This window comes from Manacus vitellinus, unplaced genomic scaffold (assembly GCF_001715985.3).
Source record: "Manacus vitellinus isolate BGI_N305 unplaced genomic scaffold, ASM171598v3 scaffold_36_pilon, whole genome shotgun sequence".
In the NCBI taxonomy this organism is placed as follows: Eukaryota; Metazoa; Chordata; class Aves; order Passeriformes; family Pipridae; genus Manacus; species Manacus vitellinus.
The window spans coordinates 7832097-7858666 of NW_021940508.1; the positions used below are offsets into that span (position 1 = coordinate 7832097).

General features: G+C 41.9%; 1 protein-coding gene across 5 annotated transcripts in view; it reads left to right on the plus strand.

Moving 5' to 3' along the window:
• Positions 1-460: 460 nt before the first annotated feature.
• The window catches only part of UBAP2 (ubiquitin associated protein 2), a 53417-nt gene continuing 27307 nt past the window's right edge, over positions 461-26570 (plus strand). For 4 of the 5 annotated variants that reach the window (XM_018077315.1, XM_018077316.1, XM_018077317.1 and 1 more), the window contains exons 1-6: positions 461-599; positions 4550-4627; positions 6263-6373; positions 10152-10305; positions 12022-12099; positions 25653-25707. In XM_018077315.1, the coding sequence (XP_017932804.1) occupies positions 501-599; positions 4550-4627; positions 6263-6373; positions 10152-10305; positions 12022-12099; positions 25653-25707 (575 nt within the window). In that variant the 5' untranslated portion in view covers positions 461-500. The remainder of the gene's footprint in view (positions 600-4549; positions 4628-6262; positions 6374-10151; positions 10306-12021; positions 12100-25652; positions 25708-26570) is intronic. The other variant, XM_018077318.1, reaches the window with a different exon arrangement.

A 26570-nucleotide genomic window follows, 5' to 3' on the forward strand; every position in this document is an offset into this window, starting at 1 on the left:
AGAACAGTTTGATGGTACAGAAGAGAGGAACTGCTCAGTTTGTGATCGTGATTTTTGTGTAGGCTTCTGACTGGTTAAAGTCCAGGCATCAAAATAAGACAGCAGGTATTAAAGAAGTTTAAGGAGTGATGGAGCTGAAGCTGAGATTTCAGCAGAGTAGCAGATAGAAAAGTCTGTACGTTAAATAACTGGGAAAAACTGTGAGATTTAGATGTTGTCTGGAGTACAGATCTAGACAGATCCCAATCCACTGACAAAAATGCTTCTATCCACTGCATTTCCCCACTTACTGTAAAGACTGTGATGAATCCAATAATAGTGTATTAAAGCTGCTTTCTCATGCGTCTCTGTATAGAGTTAGTGGTAAATGCAGGAAGAGTTCAGACGGTTGCATTTGTGTATTACCTGGGTATCAAAATCAGTATTTGCCTTAACTCATGCTCTTTTTTTTTCTTTCAGATTTTCTATTTTGTACATACATTGTTTTGTATATACTGTAAATGATGACTTCGGTGGGAAGTGAACGTACCCGGGGCACTCGGGACAAAGCGCAAATTTCAACCACACAGCCAACACAACCACAGAAACAGGTAGTACAGGTACGTGCTACCATATCAACTTCTTTGACTTGAAAGTGAGCATGTAGTGATGCACATTTCTTCCCTGAGTCAGTAAAACCTCAGAAAAGATAGGAGGAAAAATCACGGTCTATTTTTGGAAGAGTATGTTTGATTACTTGCTTGGATTACTCACTAATGCAAGAGAGAATTAAGTTGTTCCTATGTTGTGTCTGAAGGAGCTTTGTATTCTTCAGAAACGTTTCCCATCAGTGAGGAACTCTATGCCTGTATCAGGATTTCTGTCCTGTGACCTAACTATCCTTGGATTTCAGCTCTCCCATCTGCCAGGCTCCTGATGCTAAAAGATTTGTGGTCAGTAGGGGAGTTTGGGTGGGTGGGGAAAGCTTCATTAGATTCATGCTGTTTTCTACAGTGTGATTCAGCGTATCTGCAAGCCACAAAATCCTAAACGTCTTGTGCAGTGACCCCACAAAGTGAAATGGTCATCCACTAGCAGACTAAAATAGAATATCTGTTAGATGGGAATTAAGCTCTCACCCCACTGTCTCAATTCTTAGCAGCAGAGTAGTTGCATGCTTGTGTGGGTTACAGAGAGTGCAAAATGACTCTGCTCCTTGTCAGATGCATCTCAACGTTTGATTCAATTCAAAAATTGTCTGTTCTCTGCTGGCAGAGTGTTCATCATTCTAGAGGTGCTCCTCAAGGAAATATTATCTTTTATTGTTTTCTGGATGGTCTTTAACCAAGGGGCTCTTGTTCTGTTTTGTACACTCTTTTTTTTTTAATTTTGTCGCCGCAAACCCTTATCTCCTTATGTTGCAGCATTTTGCGTAGTGGTGATTCATGCTGCTTTGGATTTTGAAAGTGACTTCCAACATGAAGTTGAATTCGTTTTTGTTTTAAAACAAGTAAGAGTATAGCAAACAGGCTGGTGGAAGTGGTGGTTTCCCCTTTTTACCATTTCACAATTGGAGTACTCTGCCCAGTTCTGGGTTCCCTGGTGCAAGGCAGACCTTGGCAGATGGGAGCAAGGCCAGTGAAAAGCTGGAAAGATGGTTGTGAGGCTGAAGCACAGGATGAATGAGTGGTGCCTGAGGGAATGGTTTGTTCAGCCCTAAGAAGGCAAGGCAAGGTTGTGTCTTCTTTTCAGGTACCTCATGAAAGCTTATAGAAGAGGTAGAAGCCAGCTCTCCTCAGAGAGACAATGGCAGGAGCTGAAACACTGAAAATTCCAAGTGTTAAAAGGAAAAAAATTGTTTACTGTAAACACAGTTGTGGATTAGAGATGTTGTGGGATCTCTGCCTGGCCCCAAGCAGCTTCTCTAATGGAATATACTCTCAGTGGGACATTGCAGAGTATCACTGGAGGACCCTTCCAACCTATGGGATTCATTGATTTTAAGCATTAAGTCTTTCAGACCTTTTTCTGAATTTTATCTGTTTATTCTACTTCTTGCATAATAGGTACTGATTTGGTCATTTCAGTGGAAAAGGTGGTTATTTAATACACAACAGTTACATTTTAATGCACCATATTTTTTATTGTTTAGGTGTCAGATGGACTTTTCTGCTCAGTCAGTCTTTACAGACCAACAGGAATTTGTGGATTTTACTCTTTAATCACCACTGATTAATTTTTCTGAATATTGAATAATATTGCTTTCCCAAATGGAGATTTCATTGTCATAATACCACATTGATCATAATTTAAGTTATTTAAGAAATTATATCATGGTTATTTTGCATTGCTTCTGGATAATAAATATGCCATTTTATTGTAAGATCTGGCCTATTACTGTCATGTAATTTTATTTTTTGCCCACTTCTGTTTTCTGGTAATTTTAAAATTTTAGTTTAAGATTTTCCTCATTCTGTTACACTGAAAAGATAATATATGTTGTCAGGTTGAGTAAAGTCTTAGCTATCTTTAAGATGGTACTACCTTCTTAGTTACAATGAAAACTTAATTACACTCTCTTACAGGATACTACAGTGTTACTTGTAACAATAGTGCCTTAAAGATAGAGAACCACTGCTTGCCAGGGAAAAGCTAGAACTTTTTGTGACACTGGTTTGGTGTTTGTGTAGTAAACGCATCTCGTGAGTTTTTGTTGTTGCTTTTTTTCCTTTTGAATCTTCAGTTCCATCTGGGTCTAATCCACTGGCATAAATATAAACCATATTGAACCTGCTTGTTTCTGAGCTCTCTGCTTACACAGGAAAACTGAAGATAGTGTCACATATTTGTAATAAAATTGGTATGTTTTTGTCTGTCATTGTGCACTTGGGAAAAAAGTTGGTTTACGGAAGAAATGAATCTTGATGGCTTCCTGTTTTTTGGTCCAATATGCCGTCACGTCTCTGCAGAAATTACATTGTCTGACAGGTTTTGCTCTGGATATCTTCAAGGAAGATCTCTTCACTAGCTTAAACGTTGCAGTTTGGCTGAGGAGGCTGTAGTCAGAACAAGAACAAGGATCAGCAAGACTTAAATTCCTGAAACCAGCAGACGTTTTGTTTCTGCTGAGCTCTCAGCAGATGCCAGGAGCGAGCTCCTTTGCACAGAGCACTGCACTGACAGGGAGCCTTCTGAGGAGGGTGGCACTGGGGAGTTCCAGAGCAGGCTCTCCCCTGTGCTACCCCGAGGAGTGACATAGGAGGCTGTCAGCGTGACACTTTGACAGTGTGAAGTAAGGCAGAGTATGTAACTGTTACAAACACTAATTCTCTTGGAACATTCTCTCTGAGCACAGCAAGTGTCCCTTCCCTCAAGGAACTGGGGGACAGCTGCAGTAACTTTTCAGCAAACAAGCAGCTGGTGGTGTACATTGGAGTAATTTTTAGACTCTTCTCAGCATTTATACTTGACCTCCTCTAGAGCTTGCATTTGTGGTAAACTCTAAAAGCCAGTTTGTGCCTGATTAGGTCTGAACTCATGAGGCACAGAATTTCATGTGTGTATCCTGTGAAGTGGGCAAAAGGTGGGATTCAGCCAGCTGCCCATGGTGAATCCTTTCAGTCAGGAATGTCAGAATGAAGAAGCACATCCACAGTGCATCAACTTGTATTTTGGGTCCCGACTCTTTTCAGTTTCAGCCTTCTCTACATGAGACAGCAGCCTCTTCTGTTTTGGCAGAAATCAAGTGAGGCCTAGGATCTTGTAAGACACACTTATCTTTGGTATTTTCTCAGGATTGCAGTTCAAGTGGCTGCAGATGCCACTCTGTGAAGAGTGGCCCGTGTGATGTGACATCTGTCTTAGAGTTGCTTTCTCTCAGGCCCAGCCATAGTCTGTTTGGATTTATGGCACTTGTCTGCATCAATCCATTTTAGTCTTTCAGCTTTTGGAGAAGTTGCCAGTATGGATTTGTGGTCCAGAAACATTAGAGAAGCACCAGATACTTCATCAATAGCGAGTTCCTCTAGCAGTTTTCAGAGACCAGTGTTCGCTCATAAAAAAAAATGAGTGCAGCTGTTCATGGGCAGAGTCTTGAGGCATGACTCAGTCTCTAAGTGCTCATAAAACTAGAGTGGGGCTGTTATTGAAAGCGTGGTGGAAGGTGATGTGAGCAGGAATCATCAGAGATGTGGTTGATCTAGAAATACCATTGCCAGTTTGTTACAATAAAACTCTTTACTCTGGAGTGGTAGATCCTAAATAAAATTATAAGATTAATACTAAAACATAGTCTTCTGTGGAAAATTCTGTATTATTATATGGTTATCTTGTCAATGTGGTGACCTTTAACTGTGTTTCAAACAGATTAGAATGTTGAAGTTACTTCTGTCCCAAATAACATTTAAAACTACCAAGTGGGCATAGAGAAGATGTTATTTCTTTCCCCACAGCATTTCTGTGCTTGTTGTTCTTTTCGAGAGCCTTGAGGAAAAAGACAAGGACACTAGCAAATACTCTTGAAAAATATAGTTACCTTTTGTGTACTTTATTGGATGTTATCTTTTTTCAGGCAACAGCAGAACAGATTCGCCTCGCTCAGATGATCTACGATAAGAACGATGCAGATTTTGAAGATAAAGTGAAACAAGTATGTTTCTTATGGTACAGAGTTTTTTTTGCACTGCAATAAAGTGCTCTAAAGCTGGCTTACATTTTGGAGCTAGAGCATCTGTTTCTGGTTTAGATGAAACCCTTTTCAGAAGGATGTAAGTTTAACTAGGAAAAGGTGCTCTTATTGCACTGTAAAGTCTGTTTACAAGAAATTGTGTGGTGATATAGCTCTGACTGTATAGTTACATTGGTGTATTTTCCTTTGTAGACAAGCCTTTAAGCCAAAACTCATTTGTGTTGTTGTCTCTTCCACAGTGTATCTCTCTAGTGTTGTCCTGATGCTTAATGATTGTCAGAATAAAGAGTGCATTCCTAGTCCACATGTACATGCACATGAGAAAAATGTCACCTATGTAAACTGAGTTTGCTAATGTCTTGGAAGTTTTTCAGGAAAAGTAAAAACAATCACTGCTTAAAGGTGAATCAGGGTGTTATTTTAAAAAATAAATAATCTGACCTTGCAGATCTGTGTATGCATTAAAATGATAAAATTACACTGTGTAAATGAAATCTCACACCATTTCCTCTACCACGTGAGTGTTGGGTGTTAGATGACCAAGCTCCCATTACCCAGTTATAGCTGAGATGATTAATTAAAGCAGTCCTGACAATCTGGGCCCCTGTTCTGCTGTGGGTATTGGTGATTTTATCCTAGTGAACACATCACAACTCCTAAAGAACCTAGGAATACACCCAGAAGGAGAGAAGAATTAGCTTGAATGCATTAATGCAGCAGAGGAGCGGATTTCGTGATTTCTTTTCCTTTGTAAAACTTCCTCTGAAGCATTATTAAGTACTTTTTGTTGTTCTTGTTATAAACTTGTTCTGTTGCTGTGCCAAAAGTGTAGTCTTGTACTTTCTGAAGCCACTACAAGTCTCAGTAGTGCTTGTAGCTGTGCTGGAGGGAAGGAGAAGAATTAAGTTCTGTGTAGGAAATCTCCAGTATTTTACATTCTGCATATGTATTTCTAGCTCATGTAGGTTTTGTTCATTGGATGAAGTTGCTGGATGCCCTGTGACAGACTGTTAATTTCTGTCCCACACTCCTCAGGATGTGTATCCCAAGTCCACGGAGCATAATTCAGAACTAGGTCTCCTTAACCAGCCATCACTTATGACTCGTGTGGCCTTATGCTGAAATGGATCAAGGGAGCCAATCTGGCTAAAAAAATAACCTGTTTCTTAGTCTGAGTGTTTTTCCAGATGGATCTGTTCTCTGCCATGTCTTACCTTATGTCTGTTCTCACACTGGGATAAAGAGGGACATACTTGGTGGGGAGAGAGAGGATGATACTGGAACTATGCTGGTCCTTTACATCTTTAACCTCGTATACTGCTGTATCTGCGTTGACAGCATTTGCTGCAAGCATATAGAAATAAAAAAAAAAAAAGATGTGAAAGAGTGCTTCCTTGATTATCAATTAATTTGTGCTTCCTGCTGTCTCTTGTCTGAATCCCAAGCAGATCTGTAAAATGCAGATTCCTTTATTCCAGATTCTAGTTTACCCTGACGTGATAGTTATGCACTTTCTTATAGTCTGTGATGGTACTAACTCTTATGTTCTTATGATGATAATATAGATATTTTAACATGTCTGACTTTTACTGCCAGCTTATGGAAGTCACGGGGAAAAACCAGGATGAGTGCATAGTGGCACTACATGATTGTAATGGGGATGTGAACAGAGCAATCAACATACTGCTGGAAGGAAGTTCAGACACGGTAAGGTTTTACTTCCATGTTAAACTTCTCCTTCTGTTTCCTGCATTTTTCGACTTCTGCATGGGATTGGGAAAGTCGTATTTCGGAAGCTTTCAATTTCTGTGTCTCCATTAGAATTCTTTTGAAGGAAATGAAGACCAGGGCAGTTTCTCTACTGCATGCATACCTTGGAGTAGGCTGAATCTGGAAAATGTTGTAGGTGTTCAGCTGGTCTCTTGCAGATTCCTCTGCTTTCATTTACATGCAGCGATTTTAGCTCTGCAGCAGAATTCAGTGCTCCCTCAGACACAGGCCTGTTTCTTGCTGTGGTTTTTGTAGTTACTGTGTAGACTCTCCACAACCGTGAGCCTGAGACTGTTTGTCACAAAGGTCAATCTTTATAAACCTAAAGGGCAGGCAGATATTTTAAGTTGTGCTGTAGGTGAGCATTGCTGGTATTAAAACTGGAGGAGATTTCCACATCTGGAAGTTGCATTGATAAATGCAGGAGAGGATGCAGCAAGTAGTTGGTCCTTTCACTGTGTTGCTCATTTGCATGACTTAATTGAAAAACAGAAAGAGGAGACTAAACAGTGTGTATATAACAACAAATGTCACTTAGAATGTTGCACAGAGCAACATTTTATCCCAAGAAATACTAAGAAAATATATTTCACTGCAGCTGAACTTTTTGCTGGAGGGACTTCTTACAGTTGGTCCAAGGCATTAAATTAGATTCCATCTCATCTAAATTGGGAAAGAAACCTGGACTTCCTTTCTTGATGCTGAACACTCAGTATTTCCTGTGATTTGTCAGGATGTGTACTCTGGCTTATTGTTAATGAGGAAACTGGCCCCTCACACACCCTAAATCTAGGACACACACCGTCCTGACTGAGGGGACTTGATTTTCTATCCCCTTTTCACTTTTTATCGGAGTCGAGGTCTTCTAAAATACAGAAGTGTATGATTGTGAGCTAGCTGGCAAGCTGGGAGTGGAAGAGAACATTTCACCTTGATAAAACCTGAGTAGTGTGCCAGTTTTGCACTCTCTTGTACTTCTCATATGTGCTATTTTTTAGTTGAAAGTAATTTTCTGGTTGATGGAGAATGTTAAATGCTTTCTTACTTCAGCAAATTGTTGGAAGTGATCATGACATAGAAAAAACTTTCTGAACTCATCCATCACCTAGAATTGATATCAATATATTCTGCTCTTTTGATAAGTCCTTCTGAACCCACTGCTCTCTGTAGACAAAATGCAACTTAGAAACAAATACAGAGAACTTAAAGGGCTCAAGGAGGAAGGAGTGTGAGGAAATTTATTCCTTGTGGAAATTTTTGGGCCTTCAAATGGAAGAGCTTGTTTTAAGGCTATTATACTCAAGAACAGTTTAATCATGGATTTGATGTAAAGTTGAAAGCCAATGTACCACTGATTCTGAATGCAGATTCCCAAATCTCTTTTCCTAGTTTCATTCTTCTTTGATGCACTTGAAATTTCTTTAAAACGTCATTTGAAAGATGTGTCTGTTCAATTGGAGGAATTAGAAGAGCCAGGAGTGATAGCTAGAATGTCTTTTTATAGTTTATTTGGTACTCAACCAGTTTTGTCTTTGTCTTTTTTAATTTGTTTTGTGTTTAATGCTGTGATCTTCAAGGCTTTATGCTCTGTGATTTAGTTTTTATGAATACTTTTCATTTGCAGCAATTGTGACAGTCTGGCTTTGGATAGATAGAGGCCTGTGGATGAGAGTAGGGAAGAATATGTGTCTTTGTCCAACACTTGTATTCATTTAACTTCCTACAGACCTAAGATACATTTTATGCCCAACCATGTTTTACTTAGTAAACCTTTGAAGATAGAACAAAGGGGACCTTTCATATTATTATTCTTTCCATGTAAGAATAGGCCAAGAAGAAGACTTCTGTTACATATTTTCAAAGGTGAGGCCCACAACTGTCATTTGGGTTGCCTCAGGCATTGTCAGCTGAAATTCTAATCACTTACCTCCCTTACAAAAAGAGACAGCTTCGATAGTCTGTGATGGATCCCCATGCCCAGAGGTAGCACCATCCTCTATCTTAAAGGACCTGCCCAACTTCTCAAGGCTTTCCTCAAAATTGTCTTGTGGGAAAGCATGGATCTTATGCTTTCATAGTCATCCTTTTACTGATCATTCCCAAGTCAAATAAAAACTTACTCAGGAGAGGCTGCTTCCTCTTCAGCTTTGCAGCCTTATCCAGTTTTGGATGTTTCATGAAATGGTCAAAGATGTTTTATCATCGTGCCCATCAGTGAAATAGGAGCATGTTCTGAACTGTATAAACTAGGCTCTTCAGTTGTCAGTTCAGGTATTTTTCTATCTAAAGCTATAGGAGTGTTTTAGTGCAGTTATGCAGGCTCTGTCAGGAGAAGCCATGTGATAAAGTTACTGAGGGAAAGAGTTTTCTGGCTCACAAATAAAGTGGTGTTGCTCAAACGTGTAGTTTTATATTTCTGATTGTTGCTGGCTGAGCTTACCCAGGTCGGTTCGTGGTGGTGCAGTCTCCTGCACTGGAGATGAAACTGAAAAGGGATTTCAACCCGAGAGAGTAACCTTTACTTTGTTCTTATTCTCTGAAAGGAGACTCTGCAACATTTGAGTTTGTACCTGTAAACTGCTTTGCTACCTCTCCACAGCGTTGGTTTCCTCAGTTCTAGACAGCTTGGACTAGCTGAGGTGCTGTTGGTGGAATTGAGAGGAGATAAGACAGGACCTAAGATTACCGATAGACAACCTCTTTTGTTTGGTGTAGGTGTCTGTCAGAGGTCATGGCTTTAGTGCTTCACTACAATTCGCATATGCAAATATTCTGCTTAAATACCTTACCTGGACTGTAAGCTCCTAGAGATGGGAGCATACATGCAAACCTATCTTAATGGTTTAATGGTTTGCAAATAATACCTTTCTTCTTCCTTGCTTTGCAGCTGTGGCTCAATTAACTAACTGTGCAATTGCATAATATATGAGTGGCTGTGCTATTCTTGGCAAGTGTTTCAGTCATTTTATTTGCAACTCCTGCAGATACTCCTATGGATTCAGTACTATCCTTGAATCTATTTTAAAGATGGAGTTTAATATTAAAACAGAAGCCTGATGTTTGGACTTCGATCTCTTGTCTTGTTTAGACATAGTTTTTCCTGTATTTTGCTGTGTGTGATGATCTATACCTGTTAAGAGTGGATGGTCTGGCTTACTATGCCCACAGTTTTCCCAAACTGTTGTTCTGTCATTCTTTCTTCTGGGGCTTAAACTCTGGTATGTCTGGATAATAGTTTTTCTTTTTTCTGTTTTCTTTTTTGTGTTTTTTTTTCGCACTCCTTAGGCCACATACTTATTCTCATCACTCTTTTGCTCAGTGATACTTAAAAGTTTTTTTTTTTTTCATTTCCTTATGAGAAAAAAACAGCGCTGTTCATGCTCCCTTGCTAGATTTGTGGATGTAGTTGAGAGGGAAACTTACTTGCCTTGCAGATGTTCTGCGCTGTGGTCGTATCCAGGCTTTCTTGAACTAGTAGAAATCTGCTATAGTCAGAAATACTTGGGATCCTCATATTCTCTTAGACAATTTAACTTATAAAACATGTTTCTTTCTTATCTATTTGCAAAAATACAGCCTGTGCTACCACTTACGTGATATTATGCAAATACCTGGGGATTTTTCCCCCATTAACTAGAGGGGTATGAGGTGAAATGTACATTGAGAGCTGTCTTCTGTTTTGACTGTTGTGTCTAATTCTGTTTTACCCAAATAGACCTCTTGGGAGACTGTAGGGGGAAAGAAGAAAAGCCTTGGAAAGGAATCTTCAGAAAACAAAGAGAACAGAGAGAAACGAGGGGACAGAGAAGTGAGTCGTGGACGGGGAAGTTCCAACAGACGGGGAAGAGGAGGCAGCCGTGGCCGAGAGTGTATGTACAGGGGTTCATTTTTAAAGATTTAGACACTTTTCTTGCAACTGGAACTCACTAAGTTAAGAGCAAGTGCTTACTGGAGCAAAGTCCATCTGACTGTAGCTCAGCGTTGAAGGGATCATAACTTGTTTGTGCCACAGGTATGCTTGACCTGTCTGTGTGACTTGGTTTTGGGATGGTCTGTACTTGTTCAAAGACACTCAGCTTAATTTAAGTCTCTGTTCTTGTTTGGTGAATTGATCTTGTAAAAATTGTTGTTATTCATGTAAGTTTTAGAACTGACTCTTTGTAAGACTGCTTGAGAGCAAGTATGTCGCTGCACAGCTGATACACTTTCTTGTTTCTTTTAATGAAATAATTATCCAGCTTTGACTCCATCTCCTTTTATGAGTGGGAGAACCTGAAGATGTTCTCATCTTCTCATAAGGGGAATGAAAACACTGGGATGATTATTTATCTCTAGCATGTATTTCTCACATAAACCAACGAAAGGTGAGTTTCTACAACAGAGAAAATTCATTGTTAGTTAAAACATTTAAAACTTTGCAACAGTTGCAGTAATACATTGTACAAAAGCAAACTGATGTTTCCAAGTTAGAATCACATTAGATCACCGTTGGATACACCATTGGATTGCTTTTTATCTAAGTTTTATCAGCATTATCAGAACTGTGTACCTTGCCTGTAAGGGCTGTACACCACATCGATAGATGACAAAAGGAAACAGAATGAATACAATGTTTAGTTTTCCACTTAAAAGCAGGGAAAATACTTACAATATTAACCAACTAATCTAATTCATAATTGAAATATAGTCAAATATTGTGCCAGTAGACATTGTGAATATTTGTAGGATAGAATAATGTCAAGATGAAAAAATATTAATAAAATTTGCAGTTATGCTTAGAAAAGTTGAAATCAGATCCATCAAAGTGAAAGCAAGGGGCAAAATTTTTACCTGAGACAGATGCTGCTTGTCTCTTCTTGTAAATTGGAATTAAAAATATTTCAGATGGTCACCAAATCTTGATATTTTCTTCCCAGCTTTACATCCAAGCATTAATAATTTTATTTTTGCCATTAGAAGTTGTATAGTACAGAATCTCATCAGCGTTTTAAGAGGCCAGTCTTTTCTTTTTTTTTTTCCTCTTCAGGGAGCCACCCATATTTCAGAGTACCATGTCAGGAGTTTTCCACAACATAGTAAAGTTCCAGTGCTTTTCTAATTCCTTACCATCACCCAGTCGTCAACCCTCTGCTTTAAACATAGAGGAGAAATTTTTTAAGTTTCCCCGTTTGTACAGGGATCTGTAATGGGCAGACAGAAGAGTTGGTGTTATTGGTTATCCCTTATTCTTTCACTGTTGTCAACCAGTGTATTATCAAGCAAACATAGGATGAGGCAACTGTATTTCCTACCTCATTAAAGAGTTGAGGATGTAATTAGTTAAATAATGTAGGCTGCAAAACATGACACTTGTAGACTTGTATCTACTGAGGGACATTTCCTTCTTATTAGATATTTTGCTTCCTAATTGTCCTGTACAAAGTAAACATAGCTTGGTTCTAGCTAGGCCCCCAGAGAAGAGGGGTGACTGAGATGTGTTGACCAACTCACTTAAAAATCTGACCTTTTCTTTTGGGGTTCAGGTTAAGCAGATTGCCTCATGTACGAGTCTCTAAAGCTTCTCTTAAGCTGTCCTCTCTCCACAGTTAGAGCTGAAGAGAATGGAGTGGACAACAATCAAGCAGACAGGCCTTCAGACCGTGGGAAGCGTGGCCGTGGGAGAGGTGAGATGGTGGCATTGGTGTGGGACTGGCACTGATTTCATGTCCGGAAACGGAACTCTCCATTTATTCCTTTAAGCACTTCTTCTTAAGCATTTTTTGGTAATCCTTTGGTTCCATAAACACTTCAGCCACCTTGAATTTGGGTACATCCCCCTCCCTTATCCCTTACCATTCCTTGGTCTCAGAACAACTTAGAAAAATTGACACAGATCACTTTTATGGTAGCTTCCTGTGTGGCAGGCTGCTGTGCCCTGGCTATGGAGATGGGCTCATGCACGCCTCCTGTGCGTGGAAGTGCGCTGGGCTCCTCAGGATGTACCTTGGCAGCAGGAGAGCACAAGATTCCATCTGTATAGCTCTCAAGGAAGGATTTGATGTGTACTTGTGCCATTTCTTTGGGGTGGATCTGGTTGTCAGGCTTGCCTTCTGTTTGTGGTAGCCAATCAGAGAAGGTACAAGCCACCTTAGAGGCTTTTTGCTGAGAGAAGGAATTTGTCATGGAAGACTTGATGAGGAGAACTGTGGAGAAGGAATACTGGGGAGTCTTAGGTACCACTCCAATCCTATCTTGTGGAAGAGATGGGATAATGGATTGGATGTGGAATCAAATGATGCAAAGTTGGTTTGGATTTTCGGAAGTTGGGGTGGAAAGAGGCTTGTTTTTCTTTAGAATAGGAGGAATGAAAATGAGTAACCCAGTTATGGTGTAGATTGTGCGTGGAAGTGGGTTTTGAATGAGTTAAATTGATAAAAGGTATAGCAGAGCTAATTAACGTACTTAATAAGTAACATCTGACTCAAGAAAAATTCTGCCTTCAAAGGACTCCCTTCTCTTGGGAAAATCCTGTAACAAGGCATTCAGAGGCAGGCACATCCAACTTCATTATCTCCAGATCTGCATCTTGAAGGAGTGGAAGGATACAAAGAAGTAGCTTTGAAAGGGTTGTGAGAATGTCTTGGTTGTGCCTGTGAATCAACAAATACCAAATCATTTGTGCAGAGAGGTAGCTTGGCATGGGAGGGTGTGGTATAGTTCACAGCTACAGTTTTTGGTATATTAGCACTTTAATAGATAGAATGTATGTCTTTCAGTTACTTGTTTTATAAAATAATCCTTTATTTTCAAATTATAAAGATAGGATTATTTTTTAAAAATTATTCTGTGAAACTTAGAGGTTGATTTCAGATGCGGTTTGTTTTTTGCTTTATAACATTATAAACTAGACACTGCTTTTGTTGTCAAAACTGTAGCTTTCTAGATGACTATCATATATCTCAAACTTCATCAGATCAAACTGACCTATCTGACTGAAGAAATAGAAACAACTTCAAACAATTTCTGTTCGGTGGCTTAGTATACGTAGTATTACTGTAGCTCTCTACCAGATATTTTAGACTGTGCATTCCTGTGAGCAAAGTATCTTAATGAAGTGTCTCTGATAAACCTGTTGAACAACTACAGAATCATTGTATTACAAGTGTGTATATTCTGTAGCCGGAAGTACCTAATTAATTTTACAATGCAAGCTCTTGAAATCTGCAGGGAGTTGTATAAAGCTATGTAATTCAGTTCTCATAGTTTTGGGGATACATGACCTTCTTTCTTTGGATATTAGTAGAAAGAATAATAAAAAGCTTCCTGTCATTTCATCCAGTAGTCTTTCTTTTCTGTTACACAGAATAGTCAAATATGGGATAACATACTTCACCTGAAAGTAAATAGATTGCTGGTAATCATCACAGAACCCTTTTTTAGAAATGTTTCATGCAGAGTGTGCGTGTGTGTGTGTAGGGATCTAGGCATTGGATATGAAATAAGGGGTCAGCTAATTATCTGAGCAACACGCTGTCTCTCTCTCTCTATTTTAAGCTACCTTCCCAGTCTGGAGTTACCTTGCTGGCTGCTTTCTGAGGCCGTCATATTACTGCTTCACTGTAGAACAACTTAATTTTAAGAAATTATAAGCACTGAAAATAGCAGAAATGTGATTGACACAGAGGTGATAATGTATTGTTTACTGAGGGGTAAAAGCCTTGAGACCTAGTATTTCAGCCTGAGTGCTGTAGGCAGTGACTTCATTGTGCAGTAGATCTCCCAGTAATGACTGTGTCACATTCTTTGCAACTTTATGGGGTAGTAGGTACATGGAGTGCAAACACCGCTGCTTGCTGGTATGCAGGACATCAGGGATTTGAAGTTAGATGCAAATTACTGACGCATGAGCAGAAAGCAAAAATGTATCACAGGATGTGTTACAGGACACATCTGGTCTGTAATTGCTCTGTGCTTAATCTTGTTAAACCAGGCATTTAAACTTCATAATGGAAAGGAGTCAGTCAGTATCTTGTTTTAAGATGACCTTCTCATATGTGCTTCTTTTCAGAACTAAATTTCTTGAATGAGCTTAATTTAGATGTAAGAAGTACTGTAATGGTGATATACAGTAATTGCATCAAAATGATAATATTTGTCAGTATCGCAAGACTGTCTAGAATGGAATCTCCTGTAGAAATTATAGAGTAAGATGGTTATGTCTTTAGGATTGTCAGCTCTTAAAAATATTCCCTTGTTCGTGTTTTAATCAGCTGCAGTCTTATATTCAAAATGACAAACTTTACAAGCACAGGTTGTTTTTATGCGGCTGTTTTTTAGCGTTCTTGCATCTTCAGTTTTAAGTGCAGGTCTGGTTCTCCCACTGCCTCCACCCCATATTGAAAAGGATGTGGTAGAGCTAGAGAAGGCTTTTGAAGCTACTGGGAAGACTGCACTTATGGAGTGTGAGGAACAAGCAGATTAGGACTTCTGCCTGCAAGAGTGGGTGTATGATAGAGGTCTGTAAAATGTCTGTGGGGAAATCACCCAAGGTGATGAGGGAGCTGGTGGAAGAGCTCACCAAGCTGCTCTCCATCATCTACCAACAGTCCTGGCTCCCTTTGGAGGTCCCAGATGATTGGAAGTTGGCAAATGCCACACCCATCCACAAAAAGGGCTGGAAGGAGGACCTGGGAAACTAAAGATCCATCAGCTTGACCTCTGTGCCTGGCAAGGTTATGGAGCAGATCATCCTAAGTGCAATCACACAGCACCTACAGGATGGACAAGGGATCAGAGCCAGCCAGCACAGGTTTAGAAAGGGCAGGTCCTGTCTGACCAACCTGATCTTTTATGATCAGGTGACCTGCCTGGTTGATGAGGGGAAGGCTGTGGATGTGTCTACCTGGACTTCAGCAAAGCCTTTGACACCATCTCCTGTGGCACACTCCTGAAAAAGCTGGCAGCCCATGGCTTGGACAGGGGCACTCTGTGCTGGATTAGGAACTGGCTGGAGGGCTGGTCCCAGAGTGGTGGTGAATGGAGCTGTATCCAGTTGGTGGTCGGTCACTAGTGGTGTCCCCCAGGGATCAGTGTTGGGCCCAGTTCTGTTTAATATCTTTATCAATGATTTAGATGAGGGCATTGAGCCCACCATCAGCAAATTTGCAGATGACACTAAGTTGGGGGGGAGTGTCAATCAGCTGGAAGGCAGGAGGGCTCTGCAGAGGGACCTGGACAGACTGGAGAGTTGGGCTGATTCCAACAGGATGAGGTTGAACAAGACCAAGTGCTGGGTCCTGCACTTTGGCCACAACAACCCCCTGCAGCACTACAGGCTGGGGACAGAGTGGCTGGAGAGCAGCCAGACAGAAAGGGACCTGGGAGTTTGGATTGACAGGAAGCTGAACATGAGCCAGCAGTGTGCCCAGGTAGCCAAGGCGGCCAATGGCATCCTGGCCTGGATCGGGAACAGTGTGGCCAGCAGGTCCAGGGAAGTGATTCTTCCCCTGTACTTAGTACTGGTGAGGCCACCCCTGGAGTGCTGTGTCCAGTTCTGGGCCCCTCAGTTCAGGAAGGATATTGAGGTGCTGGAGCAGGTCCAGAGAAGAGCAACGAGGCTGGTGAAGGGACTCAAGTGCAAGTCCTATGAGGAGAGGCTGCGGGAGCTGGGGTTGTTTAGCCTGGAGAAGAGGAGGCTCAGGGGAGACCTCATCACTCCCTGCAACTCCCTGACAGGAGGTTGTAGCCAGGTGGGGGTTGGTCTCTTCTCTCAGGCAGCTACCAGTAAAACAAGAGGGCATAGTCTTAAACTCTGCCAGGGGAGATTTAGGTTGGATATTAGGAAGAAATTCTTTACAGAGAGGGTAATCAGGCATTGGAATGGGCTGTCCAGGGAAGTGGTGGATTCTCTGTCCTTCGAGGTTTTTAAGATGAGACTGGATGTGGCACTCAGTGCCGTGGTCTGATAACCACGGCAGTAGTGGATCAAGGGTTGGACTTGATGATCTCAGAGGTCCCTTCCAACCTGGCTGAATCTATGATTCTATGTAATCAACTGCTCACTCCAAGCAAGTGTGCAAGAGAGCGAATATTAAATGGAATCAATGAATTACAGCTTCAAAGTGAACTTACAGAGGTGGTTCTTCATGTATGTAGTTAACCTGAGGAACTCCTTTCAGTAAGATGATGTGAGTGCAGGAAATGTACCCAAAAGAGACTTGACAATTTCCTCCTAAAAAAGAACCACAGCAAGAAAAGGAAAAACCAGCAAAAGTTTTTGTATGTAAATTATATTTGACTAAGGAAGTCAGAGCCACAAATAGTTGAAGACCAGGAGGGCATCCAGAGAAGAACTGCACTGTGGTTTCAGTTCATGTGCTCTTCCCTAGATATCAAACTAACCATAGCTTATAATAGAATAGCAGGTAGGTGAACTTTTGGAATTGATTCAGCATAGAATTTGTTACAGATTCATGTGTAGTAATTCTCCTGGTTTGCCAAGGGAAGATGGTCTTGTTGCTTGTACTTCTGTTCTTCTATTTTCTTCCTCTTCATTATTCCAGAGCAACATGAGCGTGTCATAAATGTGGATGCTGACAGGGAATCTTTTTCTTACAAAACAGAAATAAAAATGAAAGGGGAAAATACTGTGTTTTAGTTCTGGACTCAAGTAGCCTTCCAAATTTTGTTTTGTCTGCTGGCTGTATAAGAAAGTAAAGCTGCTTATCCTTTTCATTCTTTTCTGATTGTAGTCCAGTTTGTATTTTTTATCTCTTTTTTTAAAAAATGTTTTTAGATAAGAAGTATCCTATCTATGCTATCCTTGAACAAATTGAGTTTCTGTAACCAGAATTGCATGTGTAAACATTCTCTTAGTATAAAAGCTTAGCCCAGTTGGCACAGGATATATTTTGGGTTTCCTTTGCCAGAACTAGTAAGGATGTTATTTTTTGTAAAACTTAAATGTCGAGCAGACCTTCTGGAGGTCACAGTATGAAGTCTGTTTGGTTTTGCTGTGGTTAAGAAACTGTGTCATGTACATTTTTTATTTTTTTGAGATTAACCGTAACTTAGTTTTAACAAGTTACCCATTTTCTTTTAAATATAATTTTAGAGATGAAAGTTTTCTGCACACGCATCTAAAAATGCTTTCTAGAGTACATGTGATGAATTGCTTCTAGCTTTATGATGACTAATAAAGACAAAAGTAATTTGAATCATTAAATGCAACTTTGGGATTTGTTTTGGTTGTATGGAATACCTAGAATGCGAAGTTTCTATACTCTTTATCTCTTAAGGCTTAAACCTCTGTCAGCTTGGTGTCTGCTGGGAGGATGGCTGGCTCTGCATTTCCAGAGCAGAGACCAGAGCAGGCTGTTCAGTTACTGTGTAGTCAGAGATAAGCACAAATCTAGGTGTTGTCTGACCATCCAGTCTGCATTTCCTTTTCCTTTCAGCTGTTCTCTAGGCCTCTTAACCTTGAAGTAGCTTCCTCTAAACTCATCCAAGTTTTGAAATAAAGCACCTGTGTTGTGGTGGAAGGATTTAAGTCTCCAAGCTGAGTAGACTGGATTTTGTACAGAATAGGCTATTAATTTAATGGGGTAGGCCCATCTGTGTTGTTCTTCTACACATCTTTCTCATGCTCCCATGTAGTGTGTATTTGTTTTAGGGGAAGAAATGTTGTGAATGTGGAGAGCAATTCTTTCCATGCATGAATGGTACCAGAATGGAGACTTGATTGTGTGATTATGAGTGTTTTGAACTCCCAGTAGGTATTAGTGGAAACAGAAAATCTTGCCTCCCACCTGGGTTAGGTGTAAGTGTTGACTTTTCTAGAATTCATTCAAGGAAAGAAAAATGGCACCCATTTGGTGACCTGGTGTGCTGCTTACTGTGGGCTCATATCAGGGATGTCACTGAGACTGCCAGGCCTTGCACAGTCCACTGACTGTACCTGCTGTTGTTTCATGTGGGCTCCAGTGGTAGAGCCAGGAGCAGTCTGACCAGCATCAAGAAGGATGACAGAGCCCTGGGAGTAGCCATAAGGGACTCTGGAACACAACTAGTTTTTTCATCCATCCTTCCAGTCAAAAGGGAAGGAGGTTAAAAGGGCCAGTTGTACTTGGAGAATCAGCAGATGATTACAGGCCTGGTGCCACAGCCAGGGGTTTGCTTCTTAGCCTGTGGTCTTCTGGAGGCTGATGTGTTCCATCTGTCAGGGAAGGGGATGATTATCTTCAGTCATCATGGCCCCTCTGAGGGCAAATTGTACCTGACTAATCCAGTGGCCTTCTATGATGGAGTGACTGTGCAGGGTTGGACTCTGATCCTTGTGGGTCCCTCTCAACTCAGCATATTCTGTGACTGCAACAGTCGAGAAGGGAAGACTGATTCATGTCATCTACCTAGACTTCTGTAAGGCCTTTGACGTGGTCCCACACAACATCCTTATCTCAGCACTGGAGAGATAGGAATTTGGAAGGTGGTCTGTTTGGTGGATGAAGAATTGGCTGGATGGATACAGAGTGTTGTGGTTAATGACTCTGTGTCCAGGTGGAGGCTGGTGATGAGTGATGTCCTTCAGGGCTCTATCTTAGGATCAGTGCTCTTTGATATATGACATAATGAGGTTAAGGGCAAGCTGAGAGTTTGGGATGCCATCCAGAAGGCATCTGCAGAAGCTTGAGAAATGGGCCCATGGAATGTCATGAGGTTTAACAAGACCAATGCAAAGTGCTGTGCCTGGGTCAGGGCAATCCCAGACACGAGTACAGACTAGCTTGGGGCTTCTTATTGATGAAAAGCTGGATGTGAGCTTGCAGCCCAGGAAGCCGTAGAGAGCAGGTCCATAGAGAGTACGAAAGACGTTCAGGGGGCTGGAGCACTTCTGCTATGAAGACAGGCTGAGAGGGCTTCTAGCACCTTCCAGTACCCAAAGGGAGCTTATAACAAGATGGAGAGAGACTTTTTCTATGGGCAGATAGTGATAGGACAAGGGGGGGACAGTTTTAAACTAAAAGGGGGAAGATTTAGATTAGATATTAGGAAGAAATTCTTTGCTGTTGGGGTGGTTGAGGCACTGGCACAGGTTGCCCAGTGAAGGTGTGGCTGTCTCATTCCTGGCATTTTTCAAGGCTGGGCTAGATGGGGCTTTGGGCAGCCTGGTCTAGTGGAAGCTGTCCCTCCCATGGCAGGAGGATTGGAATTGGAATGAGATGATCTTTAATGTCCCTGCAGCACCATTCTGTGGTGACTCATAGTCTTACCAGGCTGGTGAAGAGGGCTTTAAGCTAAAGTTACTGGTGAAGGGGAACCTCAGTTGATTCCAATTCTACCAGTTTGATGTGAGGGCCAGCAAGAGATGCTCAAACCCTGGAGAAGGATCTCAGGACAGCAGGACAGCAGCTGAGGGGCAGCACAAAGGAACTGCAGCCCTTCCAGCCAGTAAGTTGTCTTCACTGGGGACCCAGCACAGTTGCCTTTATGCAAACACAGAGCATGGGGAATCAACAAGAGGAATTAGAGATGCGTGCCTGTCTGAGGGCCATGATCTTGTTGGTGTCATGAAGATGTGGTGGGGTGGCTCCTTTGAGAGGAGTGTTGGAATGGAAGGATACAGCTTCTTTAGGAAGGACAGGCCCAGAAGAGGATGGGGTGTTGCACTCTATCAGTGACCAGCTGGCGTACACGGAGCTCTGCCTGGGGATGGATGAGGAACCATATGAGAGCCTATGGGTCAGAATTACAGGGAGAGCAGGGACAGATGACATTACAGTGGGGATCTGCTACAGGCCTTCTGACCAGGGGGACTGAGTAGGTGAGGCTCTCTGTAGACATATAGGAGCGGGATAATTCACAAACCCTGGTACTCATGGGGGACTTGAACAACCCCGAATGTGTTAGAAGGGCAACATAGCTGGGCACAGGCAATCTGGGCAGTTCCTGGAATGCATTGGTGATGACTTCCCTCTCCAAGTGATAGATGGGCCAACGAGGAGACATGCTGTGTGGGACCTTCCTCTCACCAACAAGGAGGGGCTGGTGAGGAATGTGAAGGTCAAGGGCAACCCGGGCTGCAGTGACCATGAAATCTGGGGGGCAGTGAGGAGAACACACAGCCAACTCACTGCCTTGGCCTTCAGGAGAGCAGACTTCAGCTTCTTCACTCTGAAGAAGAAGAGTGTCATGGGGTAGAGCTCTGGAGGGAAGAGGGGGCTCAGGAAAGCTGGTTAATGTTTAAGTATCCCTTCCTCCAAGCTCAGGAGCAGTTCATCCCAACAAAGAGACAGTCGGGCAAAAACACCGGACTGCGTGGATGGACAGGGAGCTCCTGGACAAACTCAGACATGAAAAGGAAGCCCACAGAGGGTGGAAGCAAAGACAGGGAGCCTGGGACTAATAGAGAGATTGTCTGAGCAGCCAGGGTTCTGGTTAGGAATGCTAAAGTTGTAATGTTGGGGAGAAAAGGAAGACTAGAGAAAATGTGAGCCCTTTCTGTAAGAAAATGGGAGACCTGGCTAACTGGGACAAGGAGAAGGCTGAGGTACTTAATGACTTTTTTTGCCTCAGGATCTTTACTGACAAGATCTCCAGCCATCTCAGTTGTAGAAGGGAGAGGCAGGACTTGGGAGAATGAAGAACTGCCTGCTGTAGGAGAGGGTCAGGTCTGAGACCATTTAAGAAATCAGAATGTAGATGTGTCTGTGAAATCTGACAAGATACATCCACAGGTCCTGAAGGAACTGGCAAAGGAAGTGGCTAAGGCACTATCCATTGTATTTGTTGAATGGTGAAGTTCCCACTCACTGGAAAAGAGGAAGCATAACCTCCATTTTAAAAAGGGAAATTAGGATGACCTGGGTAACTACAGGGCAGACAATTTTACTTCTGTACCTGGCAGGACAGTGGAGCAGATCCACCTGGAAACTATGCTAAGGCACGTGGAAAGTAAGGGGTGATAGGTGACAGCAAAACTAACCTAGACAAAAAAAAAGATGCAATCAGCATGGTAGCTGGACACAACAGGGTTTTTTAGTGGCTTATCCTGTTGTAAAGGTGCGTGGTTTTCTGGCATTTGACAAGCCGGGAACTGGTCTGGAGAGCTGATCCAAAAGCGAACAAATACTGTTTTCTGGTAGTCGTTTGGTGCTCGCCCACTGGTAAGTGCAAAACTATAAGTGCAGGAAAGAGCAGAGCTTGTGATCACTGGTAAGGAAGACCACAGTTGTGGTGGTTCTGATTTAAATGGGTTTAAGTTACTGTGGGATTGCAGCCTCAGAATTTGGATCCTTGCTCTGAATTCTGGTGTGAAGCCTCATTTCCTCACTGACCTCTTAGTCACTGTTAAAAAGCATAAAATGTTTGCAGATACCCTGTGGGCATTCACAATTGCTTCATGACTAACTTCTCTGTGTTAGAACACTGTGCCTTCTAATTGTTTTCAGACCATATTTTAATTTTGACAACTGAGAGAAGTAACTTCCTCAGCGTGAGAAATTAAGAATATATTAGTGATCTGGTTGTGTCAAAGAGAATATCAACCCTTCCCACTGGCATTGTGTATTATGGACCATGATATATGACCATGTGTTTGAGTTAGGGTGGTATTTCAGTGGTCAGTACTTACTGTCCTATGTTTTGAGTTAATTCTTTGTTAAGTGTCTCTTCTAGCTTTGAGTTTAGTGTTAACTCCACTGGTTTGGTACGTCCCTTTTGTCTTCATTAGAATGCTTTTTATTGCATTTGTTGAATAAACTTAATTTCAGTTTTGACAGAAAGCACAGACACAGCTTTACAAAATTAAGGGAATCTCCTTGAAATTCAAGTTCAGGATTAATGTTCAAAGTGATCCGGCATAAAAAAAATGCCTTTCTGGCTAGTAGTCTAAGACTGTGCATGGAACTTCAGGAACAACATTATTTCTTTTCAACAGTTTATAAAATTGTAAGAGGTTCTTACTGGTGTTTTTAACTAGTAGTTTATTGTGTCCATGATGGTATGGTATCTTGCATATGTCTTGCTTGCTGAAATGTCATCTTCTGTTTAAAGTGGGTTGACCCTGGCCAGATGCCATGTACCCACTTAAGCCACTCTCTCACTCTCCCTCTGCAACTGGACAGAGGAGAGAGAAAAAAACAGCTAAGGATTCATGAGTTGAGATAAGAACTAGGAGAGGTCACTTACTGATTACCTTCACGGTCAAAACAGACTTCAAGTGGGGATAGTACTTCAGTTTATTACTAACAGGATAAGAGCCAAAGAGTGAGAAATAAAACAATCCTAAAAACACGTTCCTTCCACCCCTCCTTCCTTCCGTGTTCTCCCTCCTCTCCACCAGCAGTGCAGGAGGACAGGAATGGGGGTTGTGGTCAGCTGTTGGTTCTGTCACTGCTCAGGGAGAGGAGTCCTTCCCCTGCTCCCGTGGGGTCCCTCCCACGGGAGACAGTCCTTGATGGACCTCTCCAGTGTGAGTCCATCCCTCGGGCAGCAGCTCTTCCCAACCTGCTGTCCCGTGGGTCACTCCTCCATGAGGTGCAGTCCTTCATGGATGAGCTTTATTGACGTGGGTCCCCCACAGGCGCCACAAGTCCTACCCAGGAAAAACCTGCTCCAGTGTGGGCTTCCCTCTCCGTGGGCTGCAGGTCTCTGGCAGGACCTGCTCCATCTTGGGCCTCCCACGGGGTCACAGCCTCCTTCATGCATCCACCTGCTCCAGCATGGGCTCCTCCATGGGCTGCAGGGGGGTCTCTGCACCCCGAAGGTCCTTCATGGGCTGCAAGGGCACAGCTGCTCCACCATGGTCTGCACCACGGGCTGCAGGGCCTCAGCTCCAGCCCCTGGAGCACCTCCTGGATCGACTTTAGTGTCTATGTTGTTGTTCGCATGTTCTCACTCTTCCCTGGCTGGAATTCTTTCTGTGCCACAATCTTCTGTTCTTAAATATGTTATCACAGAGGCATTACTATCACTTCTGATTGTCCTGGCTTTGGCCAGTGGCAGGAAGTCTGTCCTGGAGTTGGCTGGCATTGGCTCCACCAGACAGGGGAAGCTTCCAGCAGCTTCTAACAGAAGCCACCCCCTGCTACCAAAACCCAGCCACAGAAACCCACTACATGTGCTGAGATCGTTCTTTCAGGCTTTTGCACTTGGATGAGTGGGGAGACTTACGTCCTTTACAAAAATCTGTTTCTTCTTTCATCGTAGCTGTTCCAGCTATCTCTCTGTACTGAATATCTGATTGCTTCACTCAAAAATATTTTTGCTTGACTGTTTCTATGTTTTGCAGCGCCCAGTTGAACTTGTACCTGAGGTTGTCAGAAAACTGTTGATCTTGCTTCTGTGCAATCTCAGTAAATGGTGTTTAATGCTGTATTAGTGGCAGTAGGATGTAATTTTTTTATGTGGTGACCCCCACCATGTCCCCAGGTAACCTTGTGTAGCTGGTTCTACTCTTAAAAAAAACCCCTGCCTGACAAAATCCAGAGTGCTCTGAGTTCTCTGCACCTGGGAGCTGTGACCCTTTAATACCATGGAGCAGCTTCCCAGATTGGGGATTTTAGATGGACAAAGGAGAGGAGCAGTAGAAGAGGTAGGCTAAGCAAGGGAGTACAAAGGCCAAGTTGGAAGCAGTTGGGTATGACCGGGCCTGGAGCACTCTTCTTTATGGCAAAGAGCACGTGAGTTTGGTGAAGAAGTGTGACAAATCCCAGGTTACAGCAGTTGTTGCCTCTTCCCTAACCTCTGTCTGCCTTCTCTGCATCCAATTGTGAAAAGAGAGCAAAGAGGGGAAAATAATGTAGAGATAGAAGAGCTGACCAGTGCCAGACTTCAGCTATTCTGTATTCTTGTCCCAAAAAATACTGTATGTTGCTGCAAGGGAATCATTCCTCTGCTTATTTCATCCTGCTACTTTGGTGCTCCTAAGAAGTCCTTGAAAAAGTAGGTCTAGAAATGTCTTTTTAACACTTGAACAGTGAACTGGGACAAGGGGAAGAACTAGTGGTGAGAGCAGGGAATGGAAAGTCATTAAAATAGGAACTTAATTCCTAAACTGGTTTTACCATGTCTTGGTGCTAATGTTCTTACTCAGTTCAGGTGGTCCCCTGAAAATAAGAGGTAATTCTGATCCAACTTTAAACAGCCTGTCATGGGTAATTCTGATGTTTGGACACCAGCATACTGGTGATTTAGGATTATAATTTTTGTGCTCTGGCAAACTTGCAGTTGCCTCGTAACTTATAATTACCACCTAATTTTGTCATTAAAATAAACTTTGTTTTTTGTTCTCTGACTGTAGCTCTTGGCCTCTTCCTGTTCTTGTCATACAAAATAGTATGCATAGTCTTCCTCAAAAACAACCCAACAAATTGGAAAAGCCTCGGATAAAACCCCTAAAAAGGGATGGGGGTGAAATGTATGCAGAAATATGCTGCATGTAAGAAGTACTTGCTAACATTTTTTATAGACATTTGCTTTATGGATTGTTAAGTAACACACAAATTTTCATGCCTTGCATGAATGGAATGTGCAAAAATAAAGCCATTCACTGTATCAGATTAACTGAGGCTGGTAATCAAAATTGAAGGCAACAAATACTTGGTTTTGTTAAAATAGAAATGAATATTCCTGTGAATGATAACAGGGAAGCTGAGGAATTTGAACTGGGTAATTTCCTTGTCAGTAGCTGTGATTAAGGGGGAAGCAGAAGAAATGTGTGGTCACTGGTTGGCAGAAGCAGAGGAGGATAGGGATGGACAGGTAGTCTGAGTCAGAGAAGGAAAACAAATGGAGTATTTCAACTTTGTCCTCACACAGATAAGGAGAGAGAGGGAATTTCTTGGGTGATCAGGGTATGCAGGGAGGCTTGGATTCCAGGGCATCTTAGGCAAGAGTGAGACAGTAGAGACAAAGCTTTGGAAAACATCTGATGATTTGGCAGTAGCAGTCTTTGGGGTGAGTCTTTAGGTAAGTTCTTTTATTGACATTTGGAGCTACTTCACGAGACACAGAAAGATGGCAAGGAATTGCAGGTCCTGCTAAAATGGGTGGTCTTAGATGAACTGTGTCTTATTTGTGTGTGTTAGGGAAACAAATTCTGTGCAGGAATTTGGGAAGTAAATGATATTTAACTTCAGTTATAGTAGTTTTCTTGTTCAACCGTGGCATTCTCTAATGTGACAGACTAGTGACCGGTGGCTCCTCTGCTGTTGCTGTTAAATGGTGTTTTCTCTCCTAGGGTTTGGACGTGGCAGAGGGAGAGGAGCGGGGAGGTTTTCAGCCCAAGGCATGGGGTAAGAAATATGCAGAGCACAGATTTTGGCAAGGATCAAACTCAGTGGCAATATTAAATGACAATGTTGCCACTGTATGTATGAATATTGCTGTATGTTTGATAAACCAATATGGATTCAAAAACTGACAAATCTCTTAGATGATGAATGGAACATTTTTGTCTTAAACCAGTATTTCTAACTAGGCACCCTTATACAAACGTAATGTATGTTTACTCAGTGTTAATATCTCAGACTTGGAGAACAATACCTGCCATCGGTACCAGCCACATAGTGCCTTGGAGGCTGAAGGTTGTGTTGTGTATTTAGTCTTAGACCAATTCAAAATGAGATTCATTTCAGTGTAATGTAGAATGTGCAAGTTCTGTATAAAACTAGAAAGCAGAGATTCTAAACTTCCTCCTGTTTTTGAGGTTTCATGCATTAACTGTTTGGACATACATGGACCTTAAAACAGATGATTGAGAAGAAGTTACTCAGCAGCTTAAAAGTTTGTTCTCAATTTTGCTGGAATAACTTGCTTTATAGAAACATAGCCTCCACTACTTTCACTCAGTGTTTGCCTTTAATGGCACTTCATGTAAAATCAGTGATGTCATGATGAACAGAAGGCTTTTTCTACTTCACTAATAATCCTTCTTGTTCATACTTGTAGGTGAAGAAACTGAAAAGAGGCTTTTCTTCAATAATCCTTTTTCACTTTTAGCTGCATCTGTGTATTTTGGCGTTGGGTGTCCTGGGCAGGTCTAGTGCTCTGGAAGGACATGATACTGGTTACTTGTCAGTCAGCCATGTGCTGAGTAACTTACCAGCAGAGAGGGTCTTATAGGTTTTTTTGTGTGTATAAACTAATGCTTTGTAAG